At 43.0% G+C, this 18,530-nt stretch overlaps 1 protein-coding gene across 1 annotated transcript in view; it reads right to left on the minus strand.

Moving 5' to 3' along the window:
• LOC122094268 (cysteine synthase, chloroplastic/chromoplastic) overlaps positions 1-18,530 on the minus strand; it is a 51,806-nt gene that overhangs the window by 4,928 nt on the left and 28,348 nt on the right. The window contains exon 9 of the mRNA XM_042665022.1: positions 14,471-14,551. Coding sequence (XP_042520956.1) covers positions 14,471-14,551 — 81 coding nt within the window. The remainder of the gene's footprint in view (positions 1-14,470; positions 14,552-18,530) is intronic.

Consider the following 18,530-nt stretch of genomic DNA (forward strand, 5'->3'; position numbering starts at 1 on the left):
GAAATCTCAAAGTATGCTTCGTGTCTCCATCATCAGAATGATGGTCCACATAAAATGTAAGATCGGCAACATTGAAGACATTGTTGATCTTCATGGTAGGAGGTAACTCCAACATGTAGGCATTAGGACCAATGTGCTTCATGACCTTGTAGGGACCCGTATTCCGAGGATGGAGCTTGTGCACAGTACCGGGAGGGAATTGCTCTGGTGGAATTCGAACCATAACCATATCACCTGGCTGAAATTCTACATAACGGCGATGCCGGTTAACATTTTCTTGATACCCATCATTACTAACGGCTATGCGACGGCGAACATCAGCATGTATCTCCGTGATATGCCTTAGAAACTCATCCGCTTCAACACTAACATGGGCATGAGGTGGCAATGGTACCATGTCAACCGGCCATTGTGGTTGAAGACCAAGTACAATCTCAAATGGTGTACGACCAGTGGTACAGTTGACGAAACTGTTATATAAAAATTCAGCTATGTCAAGAATATAAGGCCATGTCTTCTTATAGTCACGAACTAGACAATAGAGCAAATTGCCAAGGCTTCTATTCACCACTTCCGTCTGTCCGTCTATTTGAGGATGAAATGTAGTAGAAAACTTTAACTTGGTGTTAGTTTTCAGCCAAAGGGTCTTCCAAAAATAACTCGTAAATTTAACATCCCTATCAGCCAAAGGGTCTTCCAAAAATAACTCATGAATTTTACATCCCTATCAGAAACGATTGACTATGACAACCCATTTATACGCACTATCTCTTTAAAAAAGAGCTTGGCTAGGTGACTTGCATCAAGAGTCTTCTTGCACAAGATAAAATGTGCCATCTTGGAAAAAAATGATCCACAACAACAAATATAGAGTCATACCTTTCCTGTGTAAGGGGTAAGCCTAAGACAAAATCCATGCTTATGTCTAGCCAAGGTGCATGTGGAATGGGTAGTGGCATTTACAAACCCACATTCTTCTTCTTCTCCTTTAGCAAGTTGACAAGTGTGGCATCGTTAGATGACATGCTGAACATCCCTTTGCAAATGAGGCCAATAGTACAAATCCACCATCATAGAATATGTCTTGTCCTTACCAAAGTGTCCACCCATTCCTCCTCCATGTAGCTCTCGAACCAAGTGGTGCCCTTAAATAAATATCCATCATGAATGGAATACTTGTCATCCCGTCCTTGCAATTTTCCGAACACTTTCGCAAAATCAGCATCATTAACATACTCGTCTTTGATGTGTTCCATTCCTGTGCTTTGTACGGTAAAGGTATTCATCATTAGCACCTTCTGACTAAGCGCATCAGCCACTTGATTCTTTCTTCCAGCTTTGTACTTAGAGCAAATACATACTTTTGCAAATAAGAGATCCATTTTAGCATGCTGAGTGCTAATGGTCTTTTGGGAATGCAAGTGCTTGAGTGCCTTGTGATCAGAATATAGTATGAACTCCTTGCCGACCAAATAGTGTCTCCAATGCTTGAGAATTTGAATGATGGCATAGAGTTCCAAATCATATGTAGAATATCTTCTTTTTGCATCATTCGACTTTTCATTGTAGAAGGCAATCGGATAACTAGCTTGCATAAGCACTCCTCCCATCCCCACATGGGATGCATCGGTAGCCACTTCAAACATGAGATTGTCATCTTCTGTTTGATTAAAAGTTGAATGCTTTAATAGCAGTCGGGGTCCATTGGAATGGCGCTTTCCCTCCTTTCGTGCACTCTGTGATAGGCGCCATAATAGCACTAAAATTCCGTATGAACCATCTATAGAACAAGGCAAGGCCGTGGAAACTTCGAACCTCCGTCAAAGTCTTAGGAATAGGCCAATCTACCACGCTCTTAACCTTCTCAGGATCAGCTTCTATGCCTTGAGAGAACACAATAAACCCAAGGAATATAACTCTAGGCAACATTAAAGAACACTTCTTCAAATTGATGAAGAGCTTCTCTTCCCATAGCACCCTCATCACACGCCTCAAATGTTCAAGATGCTCATCTTGGGCTTTGCTGTAAATTTATATGTTATCAAAGTATACCACAAGGAACTTGCCAATAAAGAGGCGTAACACATGAGTCATCACTGTCATAAAGGTACTAAGTGCCTTCGTAAGGCCAAAGGGCATAACCTTCCATTCGTACAACCCTTCCTTTGTCTTGAAAGTTGTCTTCCATTCATCCCCTAGATGAATCCTAATTTGATGATACCACTTCGTAGATCAATCTTCGAAAATATAGTGGCTCACGTTAGCATATCAAACATATCATCCAAACGGGGAATGAAAAATCTGTAATTTACCGTGATCTTGTTGATGGCACGGCTATCAATACACATACGCCATGATCCGTCCTTAGGTGTGTCAATAGGGCTGGTACGGCACACAGACTCATGCTTTCTACTAGAAATCCTTTTCGCAAAAGGTCATCCACTTGTCTCTTGAGCTCAGCATGCTCAGTAGGACTAAGACGATAAGTGGCAGATTTGGTAATATTGATCCAGACACTAGATCAATAGCATGTTGTATGTCCCTCATAGGTGGTAGCTCATCTGGCAGCTCATCGGGTACCAAATCTGAAAAATCAGCCAACAAATCTCTACTGGATGGAGAATGTGTCACCTCTTTCACCGGTTCAACTTCCTTTGTAACAAGGGCTAGAATTAGTCCGGTTTCTTCACTTGTAACCAAGAATTCTCTATGGGGCAGCACGCACAATTTCTTGTCCACCATGTGTTTCTTACTAGTGCTTGCCTTACATGGTTGCTTCTTTGGTTTGGTAGCTTCTTTGGAAGGGGCCTTCTCAATATTCTTCAAAACATGTTGCCTTCATACTTGGGCAGCCCTCAACTTAGCTTTCACTTGAGTTATGTTGAGTGGGTTCAAAGTAAGAGGCTTGAATTTGTGATCGAAGAAACACTGGTTCTTGGTGTTGTAACCCGGCAGTCACTGAGAGGGGGGCTGACTCAGTGAGTCAAATTCCAATCCCCAAAAACCTGTCTGCTATTTGAGCAGGCAAACCCTAATACAACTGTCCCTGTTTGCACACAGTCGTATGCACACTTAGCCTCTCATAGGCACTTCCAAGTGTACACACCCATTCCGCATTCCACGCACTTCAATATAAAATGCAAACAAGCACCCACAACACAGGGTTTTTACGAAGTTTGACAATTTGCCTACATCCCCGAAGTAGCGCCTGTAAAGGCTTCGTACCTACTCAATACACTACTTTTGACCGCACCCATAGTCGGGAACCACCCACGCCCAATTTTCTCAAGCCGAAGCTGAGATGGCACTTAGTGTGCCGGTACAATGTGTAGTAGCACTGACTACACAAGAGCACCCACTCTCAATATTTAGCACCCACTAAGCACTCAATAAAGAATACAGTATATTTGGGCTTATATCAATGCCCTACAGTCAAGCCCTGCCTAGCATATACATCCACAACCAGCTAGCAAGCTTACAGTTCATCCACAACTAACCTAGCATGTATACAATTTATCCACAACTAACCCTTACATATATAAATATCATTATACATACATATAATGTAAATCCAAGGTTAGGGAATCTCACAACCAGTTGCCTGGGATGACTGGGAACTTACACTGACATGTTTAGTGTTCACAGTTTCCCTCCCCTTTGGCTTCTTGCTTTTCAAAGCAAACACAAGTAAACTCTCACTTGCTTTCTTCTCTTCCTCTTTGGCTTCGAGTCAATGCATCAACACACCTCAACCACCTCCTCAAACCCCCATTAATGGAGTAAACAAAACTCCCGTTGAGCAACAAAACCCATTAATGGTTCTACCAACAAAAGGGGAAGCTCCTCTCTTCATTCTTCTTCTTCTTCTTCTTCCTTTGGCTTAGAAATAAGATATCATCAATACCACCCAACTACCATTCTAAACCACCATTAATGGAGTGTAAAACAACTCACATGAAGCCTTCAAGCTCTTCAATGATCAACAATGGAGGGAAGATTTTCACACACAAAATCTGTAGCCTTACACTCTCTGAAATAATTATTTTCTTCTTCCAATGTGTAGAGCTCGAAAAAATGAAGCTGATACTTGAATGGACGAATTTGGCATTGTGGCCAGGGAGATATGGCCATTTGAAGTTGGAGCAATGAGATAGCCCGAAATGGAATCTTCGATGGTTGGCACAGATCTGGCCGTAGATCTCATAAGAAAGTATCTTTTAATATGAACCGTCTGATTTAAATAACGGACAAAAACCCATAGCCATTCGATGAGAATCTTGATGACATCAGCGTGACATAGGCACTGACATCATCAGACTCGTTGTCGACTCACCATTGGCTACATCAGCGCAAATTCCAGAGCGATGTCGGCTTAACCCATAAAGGAGAAACATTTAAAGACCATTAGATTTGGATCTATAAGATCTAGTTGATCCAGATCTAAGGGATTGGAATTTAAGCTTCGTTGATGATGCACATGCGACACACACTAGTCAATGTAATATGGTGTAGCGCCAGACCATCATAGCCAATGCACCCGACCAACCCCAAAACCTGCACAAGCATCTTTTGCGTCAGCACAGCACGCTCCATTCGATCAGCATTTGGCCTACGTGGCTCAATCTGAGCCATTCATTCTACAACACTACTCCTTTTTATTACAATCAAGCCCCTACCTCCATATATTTCAGTCCCAAAAACCCCTTATCAACTCAAACCTTTAAAACCTTGAAATCACACAAAAACCCCTGAAATTTCAAAATTAAAATCTAGAAAATCCACCCAACACCGAGAGCAACTGGTGATTTTTCGGTTTGGATTTTCGAACCGGCTTTATGGAAACACATATAACTATTTCATACGATTTCTGATCGAGATGAAACGAATTGCGTTGGAACCATAACTAGATGCTCTACAACTTTCCAAAAGACCCAATCATCTGACTCAGCCATGTAAAAAGACCAAAATGCCCCTAGACCTTTCCAATGACTCATCTTCCTCATATGGGATCAGAATGCGATGAAATCAGAACCGTTTGAAAGATCAGATTTTTTTTCGTATCGTTACATGGAGAAAACTTCTTCCAAAAAATTCATCTTCAATGTCGAAATTGCCCCCGACTACCACAAATGCCATAACTTCTTCATACGGTATCGGAACACGACGAAATCAGAGGCATTGGACTAGATAAATTACAATCTATCTTTTTCATGAAGAAACAGTCTTCCAAAAATGTCATTTTCACTGCTGAAAATGCCCCCGAATGTGAATAGGCCAATTTTTACCAGTTTTGATTCGAAAACCCATACCACCTACTAAGGATGTATCAAACCACTCCATGCATACCATGCAGCTCTATTATCTCATCGATGACACTAGACGCCACCATGTCATTTCCAACCACGTCACCCAAACTGGCCACATCATCACCACCACGTGGCCACTTGGTACCACCAACCAAGACATTATTGTCATATAGCCACGGACTTCCAAGCAACACATCAGTTAACACCATAGGAATTACATCACACCACACATTCTCTTAATATCCTGAGATCTTCAATGGCACAGAACATCGCTGATTTACAACCATGGTGTTATTGTCTAGAAGTGACACCTTGTAGGGTTGTGGATGGGGTTCGGTCTTGAGCTGTCCCTCAATCACAGAAGCTTGAGACACCACATTCCCGTTGTCCACAATCACTTAAGCCTTGTGAGGTCCACTAGTCATCAACGTATAGAATATGTTATGTCTCCTCCAATCTCCTCCCTTTGATTCAACCATTAGAATTTTTGCAACCACATTAATAGTAGTATATGGGTCATCATCTTCTTGTGCATTTTCAGCCTCACAATCATCTTCCATTCCTTCAATGGCGACATTCACAACACAATCATCATCTTGGGGTTCACGGATTTGCATGTCCGGGTTGGATTCAATTGCGGTGATGATGGAATTGGCTCTTCCACGTTTAGGACAGAATTCAGCATAGTGTCCGGTACCACCACAATGGAAGCACTTCATTGTCGCTGTCTCTCCCCCAACCAATGGGACTCTTACCCGTATCCTGTGTGACTTGTGGAGCTCGGGTAGGGAATCCACTAGGTTTATTTGGTGCATATGGCTTCTTAACTTCAACGGGCTGATTATAACTTTTAGGGGCTGATTTGATCAAATCTTCTGCCTTTAAGGACTTTTCAATACATTGACTCAAAGTGGAAAGTTCTAATTCTCCAATTTTATCACGGATATCATGTCATAGTCCCAACTTGAATCGAGACATAAGCAGTTCTTCATCCTCGTGATAAACACCTGTACGTGAGGGTAAATCATTAAACTTATCAATGTATTCTTCAACAGTCATGGTACCTTGTCGAAAGAGTGTTGAGCATGTCGAAAGAGTGTTTGGAGGCAATCCTCCAGATCAGCTTGAGGATACCTGGCAAGTTTAAGTCTTTGATGCGCCTAAGGCCAAGGCCTCTTCAGCTTTGTGGAGGCAGACAGAAATCCAACTGGAGGGGCCGAGCAACTTGGTAGAGTCAGTTCCTTTCCAAAGAAGGGCGCAAATTAGGGGCTCGACAACTTTAATGGTGGGGGGAGGGAGAACAAAGATTCCAGACCAATAGAGGTACATAAATTGAAGCACGGATTTGGAGAGCTCAAAGTGGCCCGCATAGGAGAGCAGATTATTCTTCCAAAGCTGGAGTCTCTTCCGTAAAAGATTGAGGATGGGGGTGCAGTGATGGGCAAAGAGTATGGCAGGCATGAGAGGAAGGCCAAGATATTTGAAAGGAAGAGAGCCAAGAGAGAAGCCCATGATATCAAGGAGGTAGGCTTTTAAGGTATCAGAGATTATTGAGGTGAAGATATGGGATTTGAGGAGATTGGTACGGACCCGAAAGGCTCTCAAAGAGGTGAAGGGAAGACATGATGGAGGATATGGAGATGGGGTCAAACCATAAGATCATCTGCAAAAGCGAGGTGGGTAATGGATAAGGATTTGCATTTGGGAACATGGAGCTGAGATACAGGTCGGTGGAGGATTGGATGGATCTAGAGAGGACTTCAAGGCCAAGGAGAAGAGGAAGGGGGATAGGGGACAGCCTTGGCGGATTCGCACCGTGGAGGAAAAATAACCAGCCAGACTGCCACTAACAAGACCTGAGAATCAGGGGGTGGAGATGCAAGCAAGAATCCATCAAACAAAGTTTGGGGGGAAGGACACTTGGAGCAGGGTTTTGGAAAGGAAATCTCAACGGATGGAGTCAAAAGCCTTGTGAATGTTAAATTTGAAGAGGTTCGCCGAACCATGAGATTTGCGGTTAAAGCCACGGACAATTTCGTGACACAGGATGATGTTATCGACAATGCTGCTACCAGAAATGAAGGCAAACTAGTTTTGACCAACAAGGGAGTCGATGACCTTCTGGATGCAGAGTGAGAATTTTGGCAATGAATTTGTAAACTAAATTACAAAGGGAGATGGGTCTCAAGTCCTGCATGGAAGATGCCCCTTGAGACTTGGGATGAGGCAAAGGAAGGTATAATTAATACCATTGACTCGGCTGGGATCGAAGAAAAAGCTCTTAATAGCCAGGATGAGGTCGACCTTGATGATATCCCAGCAACAGGTAAAGAACCCCATGCTGAAACCATTAGGCCCAGGAGCTTTATTGGCCATATGGGAGAGGACAGCAGAGGTGATTTCCTTATTAGAAAGGATGGTTGGAGGGAGGGGAGAAGGTGGTCAAGGATGAATTTGTTGACCAGAGATGGGGGGGAGGGGGAGGGGGATGGGAAGAAGGGGAAGGGGGATTCAAAAGAGATTAAAGAAGCAAGAAGAAGCCTTAGATTTGATGTCCTTAGGATTGTGGAGGGAGGTTCCATTTCTGGAGGTGACAAGGAGATGGAATTGGCATTGATCTGACCTTTGATGAATTGGTGAAGAAAGCAGAGTTGGAGTCTCCAAGCTCCAACTACTTCATAAAGAATTTCTGCTTGAGGAAGCTTTCTTCTTGGGACAGGAGGGAGAGCTCAAGGGAAAGGGACTTTTCCTCCTTGGCTAGGGTCAGATTGAGGAGATCAAGCTAAAGCTTAGCCTGGATAGCCTCCAGCCTGGACTTACAAGAGGCGGTCCTGTTGGAGATGTTGCTAAAGCATCTGGAATTCTATAGCTTGAGGGCAGCCTTGACATTTCTAAGCTTCCTGGGGAAGGAGATGAGAGGGGAGGAGAAGGCATCCACAGGGATGTTCCATGCCTCACGGACGAGAGGAAGGAAATCTTAGTGAAGGGACCACATATCGAAGAATTTGAAGGGCTTGGGACCGAAGGAGATGGAAGGGTAAACAAGGAAAGGATGGGATAGGGGTCAGAGATGTCAGAAGGGCATGAGAGGAGGGGAAAGAAGCCAGGCTTCATTGACGTGGGCCCTGTCAAGCTTACAAGCAACTCGATCGAGTTACCACTCCGAAGGTTATGCCAAGTGAGCTCTGCACCGGACTAGCCAAGGTCATTCATGCCAAATATGACCACAGCCCCCAACAATCCCCCAAGGTAGGGGATCAATAGACAAAGAGAGGGCGCGGAGATCATTCCACAAGGGGAGTCTCCCAGTGGTACGATTAAGGGCATAGACAATGGTGAGGAAGTAGTAGTTGGCCCCAGAAATGTCAGAGATAGAGAGATGGATAGATTGGGAGGAGGTAAGGGAAGAGATGAGGAGAAAGAGAGGGTTTCACAAGATCCAGATCCGGCCACTGGGGCAATTGGGGCAATTGGCAGGACCAAGACGGGGCTATGGAAGAGGCAACGCGGGGAGCATTGGGCTCAAGGACTGCAGTTTCCAAGAGACAACAGAGAGGGGCATGGGAAGATCTGATAAGGGATCGGATGGTGGCATGCTTTGCCGAGGAGTTAAGGCCTCGGACATTACATATAGACCAGGGTTCATTTGGAGATAGAGGGAGACGGGTTCGGAAGCTCAGAAGAGCTGGAAGATCACCGTTGGCCAGTAGTAGAAGAGCCCTTCTTACGGCGGTGGTATACTTTGATAAGGAAAGGTTGGGTAGGGCTAAACTTCTGGGCCTTAGAAGGCGGAGAGGACTTCGCACTTAGCTTAGAGGATGAAGATGGCTTCAGGGTTTTTGGGGGCAACTTTGGTTTAGAGGGAGTAGAATGGGCTAAACGGTGGTGGGTGATGTTAGTGCAGGCCGAGGCAGAAGATGGTTTACTTCGTGGAGGGGAGGGGAACTCTGCGTTAAGGCTCTATAGGATTGGAAAGCGACAGGTAGAGGGCCAATAGAGTTGGAGATGGCTTGGGTAGGGGGAAAAGTCATCCCAAGGGCAAGGGAGGCTCGCAAGCAGGGTTTTAAGTATCGGTACATATCATACCGTATCGGCCTATACAGATACAATACATGAAATTTTTAAAACCCTTTCATATCGATACGTATCCTATGATACATACCGATACACCACCGATACGATACGATACACACCGATACGTACCGATACTCTATGAAAAAAATAAAATTGAGTGAAATGTACGTTTCAGTATGAATCGGTACGTATTAGTGCGTATCGGTATGTATCGACCATGTATCGATACATACCGATACGTATCGATACATGGTCGATACAGTGCTCTACGGTCATATAATGGCCAAGTTGGGTCATTTTTCAGAAAAACACGATTTTTTGAGGGGTTTTTATTCCAAAGTTGCTACCAGTCATATTTCTAACTAAAGTGGAAATCAAGATTGGGAACAAAGATTTTACATTTATGGGACAAGTACAAACCTTGAATTCTTAGTGCGACACCTTCAATTTAGTATTTATGCATAACACATGTTATCAATAGCTTTTTTCAACAAATTTTTTATGCAAAAGTGTGTAAAAATGTGTTTCATATCCATTTATGTGCGTATCTTTAGCGTATACGTATTTTAATTTTAGCCAACCGATATGTCGACCAATACCGATACTTTAATCCTTACTCGCAGGAGAGTAGATGTGGCCAGTAGCAGAGGTGAGAGAAGCTGGTGAACCCGAAGTGGCTAGAGGGATGACAGCAGTATGCGTATATCAGCATGGGCGAGGGGACCTCACACATCAAACTTTAAAGTAAGGATGTTTGTCTTCAGAGCCAAGAGAATCAGGCATACTAGAGGGGGCGATAGCAGCAGGGGTGACAGCAGCAGGCAGAGCCAGAGTGGCGAGAGGGGCGATAGTGGCATGAACGAAAGCGGTAGGGGTGAGCGGAGCTCGCAGGGCCAGAGTGGTGAGACGGCAGGTGAGGGATCTTTAGTAAATATGAGAGGAGATCGCAGTTCAGCCGTGGCAACAACGCCAGCGGCGAGGGGAGCTCACAAGGGTCGAAGAGGATAGGGTCACCCCAGAGACCATCGGGTGTAAGAGAAGGTCTAGTCGGGTCAGGTTTAAAGGAGTTAGGAAAATGGGATGAAGGTTCATGATTTGTAAGTTCAGAAGAGTGGGGCTTAGAGGAGGGGTCAGGCGGGTGGGCCTTGGAGGAGAGGTGGGCCAAGGTGGAGAGATGGGCTAATAAAAAGGAGTTGGGATAGATGGGCTAGGCTAAGGAGGGAAGCAGGTTGAGGTGGAGTTTGTTTGAGATAGGGAGCTCGGTTAAAGAAGTCAAATGGGCTGAACCAGCAAGAGAAAGGAGAGTATAAGTATCAAAGTGAAGGATGAGCGTGTTAGTAGCAAAGGGGTAGAAGAGGAAAGAGGGTTGTCTGTGGGGGTTTGAGTTGGTAAAGGGGGTAAGGGAATATTTGACATGGAGGTAACATCGAATGTAGAGGAGCCCTCCCCAAAGCAGCCATCTAATAGGAAGTCAGTGCCTCGAGGCAAGGATGTGTCACCATCAGAGTCGGACCATCAGAGTCGGACAAGCCAGAATGACAAGGAAAAAGCTTCAGTGTCAAAGGCAAAGGCTCCCAAAGAGCTGAGGACCGAGAATCGGTCCAGACCTATGGTTTGAGGGGGAAGAACCACAGGATAGAGTAGCGGTTTTCTAGCAGCAGCCGAAGCCGACATAGGATCAAGGGCTCCTAAGAGAGGCATACGGTTATGGCTACGACGATGGTGGAGCCTTGATTTCTCTTTTTGACGACAAGAATGCACAAAGATGGGGGCTTCCAGTGTGGTTTCCTCAGCAGGGGAAGTCGTTGAGGTAGCAGAAGCAGTAGCACATGTACGAGAGTGGTGGCCAAAAGATTTACAAGAGGTGCAGTGGGGCGGAAACTAGTCACATTGCACCGGCTGGATGAATGAGAATCTATTCTCTTCTATTATTGTGACTAGGTTGGTGGTTCATCAGCAGGATGGTCAACACAGATTCTAGTAAAGCCCAGTCTATCCATTAGCTTTGTTTGATGGTCGGAGAAAAGAGGTTTTCCAGTTATGGAGCGGAGGATAATGAGGCCCTTTTCACCCGAATAGTGTAGAGGCAAGCTGGGGAGGGTGATCCAAATGGAGGCAAAATTGAAATCGACTTTGCTTAGGTTTGTGAAAGGGTCCCCTAAGAAAGACTGTCTTATTTCCCACACACCAGGGGCCTTCTTCAAGGGCACGAAGCATATTAGATTATTGAGCGAAGTTGAAGAGAAAGATACCATTGTTAAGCATAAAGGTCTGCATACGGCCAAGGAGCCGCCACTGCTTCAAGAGAGAATCTTAAACAATGTTGAACGGGGTCCTGCTACCTATAAAATGCCCTACAAAGCAAAGCTTCCATTTATTAATGTCTGGCTGTAGGAGACCTCAGGGACAGATGCCAACTTTCTTGTCATCGACAAAGGAGTCAAGAACACCAGAGGGAGACCAATTCTAGAGGGGGGGAGGGAGAGGGATGGGCAATGGAGGCCCAAGGTTCAGTCAAGGAGGAGGGAGGGGAGGAGGGAGAAAGGGAGGATATGGGGGGAAGTTCTAAAGGCAAAGCTAAGAAGGGAATGGAATCAACGGTTTCAAGAGGAGCTGAGGAGAGGAAGGAGAGGGGGATCAGGGGGTCAGGGGGCTAAGGGGCCAGTGGCAGGGACCGCCGGGGGAGAGGAGGGAATGGTGGTTCAAGTCACGGAGAGGGAGAGGTTCAGGTCGCCATATATTGCACACTTTCCCCTTTATCTCTATACTTTCTTTGATTCAGACCAATTTAGTTTAGTTTCATTTCACTTGCGGGATTGAAACCTTATTTGACATTTGGGGATAGAAGGAAAGGAACCTTGATGAGGAAACTGATGTAAGATCGAATCACAAGTGATCCAATCCCAGGTAAGATCTTTACCAAATCCAATATAAACCAAATTTAGGGACAGAAAGAATGAATAAGAGGGGATCACACAATTGCACAAATCCAACCAGGGGAGAGAAATCGTATAAAGAAAGAGGGGGGAGAATCACACACGGCCCTAAGGCTCTCAAACATTCAAACTCAATTCATCTTTTCAAATCTGTCTAATTAGAGTACATTAACTCCTCTATATAAAGAGAGCAGACTAGCAGTCATAACCTAATTAGGAATTAGACTCCAATTAGGACTAAACATTACATAATAGGAGTTGGACTCCAAATAGGATTAGGACTAGAACTCTAACATGGAATAGGACTAATTAACTAATCATTCAGTAATAGGGAAACCTAAAATGACTAAAACTGATATAATAAAGGAAATAGACTCAAAACAGACTCTATCTAAGCTAATGAATTAAATCCCGTTTTCCTACTTTCTACACATATTTTAGGCCCATTAAAGTGACCCATTACAAAAAAAAAAACCCATGGGAACCAAGGCCCAACACATACCCAACCCAAGGTTTATTTGATCCCATTAACTAACTTATCTACATCAATTCACCCGATGTTGAGAAAAACTCATCCACGAGTTTTGTAGAACAGGAGAATTCAACACCAATCGATCAAAATCCATCTTAGCTTGTATAAAGTCACCATCAAAACCATGATCGAATGCTATGAAGTCCACGACGCGAAGTTCATTGGTGAAGTAGTGACTTGGAAAAATAAAATCAAGTTGTTCACTAAAGAGTTCAACCAATTTAAATTTTTTCACTATTTGATCTTCAACTTCCAACGGTGTCATCTCATCTTCTACCACTGATGATTCATCCTCTGGTTCGTCTAACTGTTGTTCAATGGCTGAGATCACATAGTTGAAGAGAGTGTACTATGGTTTCAAAGTCCATACAATGTCATTAAGTCTCATCGAGCTTTTCTTGCATCAATTGCATTTGTTGACAGATATCTTGCATTTGTTGATGGATATCAAATAACAGGTCTAGATCCATAGTGGGAGAGAAAGGGAGTCGCGTGGAAGAGAAACAGAGTCGTGTGAGAGAGAAAGGGAGTCACGGGGAGTTGCGTACTATGGGAGGTGGAAGGATGGAGTTGTGTTTCAATAGGGATCCTTCGGCTCTGATACCAATTGGTGTAAGATCGAATCACAAGTGATCCAATCCCAGGCAAGATCTTTACTAAATCTAATATAAACCAAATTCAGGGATAGAAAGAATGAATAAGGGATCACACAATTGTACAAATCCAACCAAGGGAGAGAAATCGCATAAAGAAAGAGGGGGGAGAATCACACACAGCCCTAAGGCTCTCCAACATTCAAACTCAATTCTTTTTCAAATCTGTCTAATTAGAGTACATTAGATCCACTATATAAGGAGGGCAGACTAGCAATCAACCTAACTAGGAGTTAGACTCTAAGTAAGACTAGACATTACATAGTAGGAGTTGGACTCCAAATAGGATTAGCACTAGAACTCCAACATGGAGTAGGACTAATTAACTAATCATTCACAAATAGGGAAACCTAAAATGACTAAAACTGAAATAATAAAGGAAATAGACTCAAAACAGGACTCTATCTAAGATGATGAATTAAATCCCATTTTTCTACTTTCTACCCATATTTTAGGCCCATTAAAGTGGCTCATTACAAAGAAAACCCTTAGGAACCAAGGCCCAACACATACATAACCCAATCCAAGGCTTATTTGCAATAAAATAAGCCCATTAACTGACTTATCTACATCAGAAACTCTATCTTCTAGCAAGCAAATAGTGATTAATACTGAACCAGGATTGCTTGGATGCAGACATATGACAGCAAACAATATAAAGAATCATGTCAACAAGGAAACATGTGGGACAAAGAGCTAGCAATCATGTAGCAACTCTAAAGCAACAGACTCAATACAGTATTCATAAGGATTTTTTTTTTTTTTTTGTTTTGTGTGTGTGTTTTAGAAAGAGAAAGAGGAGGCAATTAAAATATCAATTTTCCACCAAATAGATAAAATCAACTGAAATAATCAAAAAAAGTTCAAATTGGAACTGATAGAATAGTTCTTTCCTGCACTCCTTTTATCCAGAAGAGAGAAATTATTGGAAAACTTCAAAGGAAACCCACAATTAACAAAGATGCATACCGTAATTAGCTTTCCCGCATTCTCTGGTCTCTTTCCAATCTTCATAGCTGCAGCAGCTGCAGCTCCAGAAGAAATGCCAACCTACATAAAACACAGGAAAAGAGAAATGAAGTTATGGGAAATTTTCAAATATTACATGAAATAAAATAAAATAAAATAAAAAAAAAAAGATCAATAGCAACATCCCTACTTCCCACAAAATAGGTAATCAGGCCCATAGTTTAAGTAACTCAATGGTACACTGGATATGTGTAAGGATCTACAGATTGAGATTCATTTTATATGTACATATACTGGTAAACTGGGTAAAGTTGGTGGGCTGGTTCAGATTAGGTTTATGTTATCCATTAACCTAGTTAATTAGCTTGAAAAGAGTCAATAAAAATACAACTAATCATCCAGAGGAAATTTTCATAGTTGGAGTTTTTTTTTTTTTTTTTTTTTTGGGGATGTGATGCGGTAAATTCTGACCGGAGGTAGATTCTTTAGGAGGCTTTGGGTCACACTAAAGGTTCTCTATACCCTTACTGCAAGGACGAACAAGTCAGCAAAGGGGCACCAGAGCTGGCCGTGCGATAACCCTCCAATGACAAATTCAAGGTCAGAATTAAGCAACAGGTATGTATTATCTCCAAGTTTTTCGATCCCCCTCTTCAAGGGCTTACCTCCTGCATTTATAAGGTCTGATTTCTTTACCTCCTCCTGTGTCCCACTCCTTCACGTTCTCCTGAACCAACGCATGAGGGGGATATTCCGAATATTCCACACTTTCAGGGAGTTGTAAGGCGTTAGGAGTCTCAACAAGGAACTTCCGTAATACTTGTGGAGTGTCCTCTCACTAGCAGTTCCACTTCCTCCGGAGCACCATCTCGAGCCAAGCCCCTAGTGGATGACTCTCCTAAATGCAATGACGTGGCACATAGTCATCTGTGATGTCGTGGAACTGATTCAGCTAAGGACTCTTAGTCGATCAAAGAGGGAATCTGTCTAAGTGGCCGAGGAAAAGGCTTCGCCTGAGAAGGGATGATGTGAGGGTTTGCTCATGAGAGACTGAGGCGAGAGCTTGGCAGGATTGGGATGAGGCAAGAGCCCATCTGCGAAGGGCCGAGGTGGGAGCTCGACAGGACCGAGATGAGGCGAGGGCCCATCCGCGAGGGCCCGAGGCGAGAGCTTGGCAGGACCAAGACAAGGCGAGGGCCCGTGCACGAAGGGCCAAGGCGAGGGCTTGGCAGAACCGTCCTATTACGTGCTGGATCGGTGACACAATATGGCACATCAAGATGAATAAAAAAATCATTACCAAGCAGAGGAAAGAATATACAGGGGGAAAGAGGGGACAAAGCCCCAAAGCCTTAAAAAATCAAACAAATGGGGAACCCAACCGAGATACAGACAAATGGGGACAAAAGGGGGGCACATCAATTGGGGGGAATATGAAAGGGGGGAGGGGATAGAAAGCGGGAGACCCCAGGACAATAATGAGCCTATTCCTTGGGGAGTCATTAGTCCTACGATGACAGATGCATCCAAGTTTGGAGCTTACATCAAAGTAAATGGTTTTCCAAATCTTCTCGAAGGAGCATGAGTTGGAAGTCCATCTACGGAAATTGCGCTCCATCCATAGATGGTTGATGGTAGCGCAAAACGCCAATTCCCCTGCCGTCTCACAAATGGAGGAACCACCACATGTCATATCAACCAAAATCCATTCTCTCCTCAAGGGGAGGATACTTTTTTAGGATGGCCAACATCTGCTTAGGAGGATCCTTTTCCATACATAGTTGGAGTTAATCGACTGTTAACATCAGTAAATCATCCTTAAAGTTCAATTGTGTGCAGGTGAAAATGCAAAAATAATACAGTAGCATATGGAGTATCAGAATTCAACATTAACGGGTTCCACTCCCATGTCAAGTATCTACAGGTCCAAAACCAATATAACAAGGTGATCTCAAACGATTCTCTAGTACCATGTCATTTGAAGTCTCAGACACAATATGCTCCCTATTAGATGAAGGTAACACTCTGGATGAGGTTAAATATCAAGAATACCACACTGACTGTAATGATCTAGATTGACAAACATTTATGCATAGTTGTCACAGCGCCAAGGCAAACAAAGTCACCCACCTATGTGTTGCCAGGCTCCTAAGTTGCCCAAGTGGTATCTTTTATTTCCCTCTTTTTTAAAATTATTTAGTATGCTACATATACCTTACATCGTCAAAAAGCAACATTAAGCCACATTAAGTCATCAAAAATCAACATTAAACCACATCAAGTCAACAAAAATCAATATTTAGAAAAATGTTATTGTTCTGTAATAAGTTTGACTGGTCAAATGATTTTATTTTTGCACGAGACTTTCTGTATTAGGCAAAGCACAAAACCAGTTTTCCAACAAATCTAAGATTACTTAAATCAAAGTAGCAATGACAAAGTTATGTTCCTATCAAACTTATTTTAAAATGCATGAATGCTGTTAAAATCGCCTAAATGAAAATAATTTTATGGACATGAAAATAAAAGATTATTTTACCGCACTTTTTGTTATCATAAATCTTTTACCATGATACGAATTATTAAATTTTCAGAATTGAGAAAAACCCAAGCATTTGAAAGTTGAAAATTGCCCCTATAATAAATTAAAAAAATCATTTTTTGTTCTTGGACTAAAGGGTTGACTTTTATCCTTTTGGAATTTGATTTTTAAACTATTTTTATTGGATTCAAATAGGCGATAGACGCCCATACCCCAACTAGACCGCCTGGACGCCTTGACGCCTTGACGCCTTGACGCCTTGACAACTATGCATTCATGCCATTTATATGATTAGGTAATGCCAACCATTTTGTACAAGGAATCAGATGTGGACAAACTCTGATTGAATAATACATTTGTTTAAATATAAAAACATGAAAATATAGCTCAAAACTATTGTGAGATTTACGTCACCAAACCCAAATAGTTTGGAAAAGACTTAGGCTCTGTCTAACTAGAAGTGAATGGAAGGGAAGGGAATTGAAATTACAACAAACGAAAAACAGAATTTTTTTTTTTTTTTTTTTTTTTGGGTGGGGGGGAATGAATAAATATATATAAACCCGAGAGAAAAAAATATACAGGGGGAAGAAGGGGGTGAAAAAGGATGAAAGCCAACCAAGGGGACAGGCCCACTAAAAAAAAAGGACATCAGCTATTGGATACAAGCCCTCAAGGGGGGGGGGAGGGGGAAATAATGGAAGAACGAAGGCCCCAGGAAGCAACAATAAGCATGTTCCTTGGGGAGTTCGTGATCGAGCGGTGCAGGACAGTAGCAAGTTTGGTGCTGACGTCAAAGATGGCATTCCAAATCTTGTCAAAATGAGCGAGAGTTGGATGTCGATCTATGAAGGTTCCTCTCCATCCACAAGTGATTGATGGTAGCGCACAAAGTAAGCTTACCGGCGGTATCACAAATGGTGGGTCCGTGAAAGGTCATATCAATCCAAAGCCATTCCCTACTGAGAGGGAGGACTCTTCTACTAGAGGGCCAACAGCGAGAAAGAACCTTCTTCCATATAGTGGAGGAGAAGGGGCAGGAGAAGAAAAGATGATCAACATCCTCAGTCCCTCTCCAACAAAGGCAGCAAGTAGGGGAAACCTAAATATGGTGATAGATGAAGTTGGTGAGAGTTGATAGATGAAGTTGGTGAGAGCCCATGATGTAGATGTACACTACCGTAGGAGGAAGATTGGGCCAAAGCAGGTATCGAACCAGCCATTGGGCTGAGTTCGATCCATCTCTAATAAAGGCCCATCGACCCAGTTTAGATGGCCCATCGGCCCAACGTAGTAAGTATTATGTAGCTATTATTTGTTTCCTAAATTAGAAGCTAAGAGTTAGCTTCTAATTTGTCTTAGTTTCCTTAAATGGAGTCCAACTGCTATTCTTGTAACCTCAGCCCTCTATTTAAAGAGGGTCTGCTGTAGACATAAATCAAAATTGAATGAATAAAGTTTATTGCAGTTTACTTGCTCCCTCTCCTGAGAAAGGAAGACTAACAGCTGGGATAGCTA

The sequence above is a fragment of the Macadamia integrifolia genome, chromosome 11 (genome assembly GCF_013358625.1).
Source record: "Macadamia integrifolia cultivar HAES 741 chromosome 11, SCU_Mint_v3, whole genome shotgun sequence".
NCBI classification, from domain to species: domain Eukaryota; kingdom Viridiplantae; phylum Streptophyta; class Magnoliopsida; order Proteales; family Proteaceae; genus Macadamia; species Macadamia integrifolia.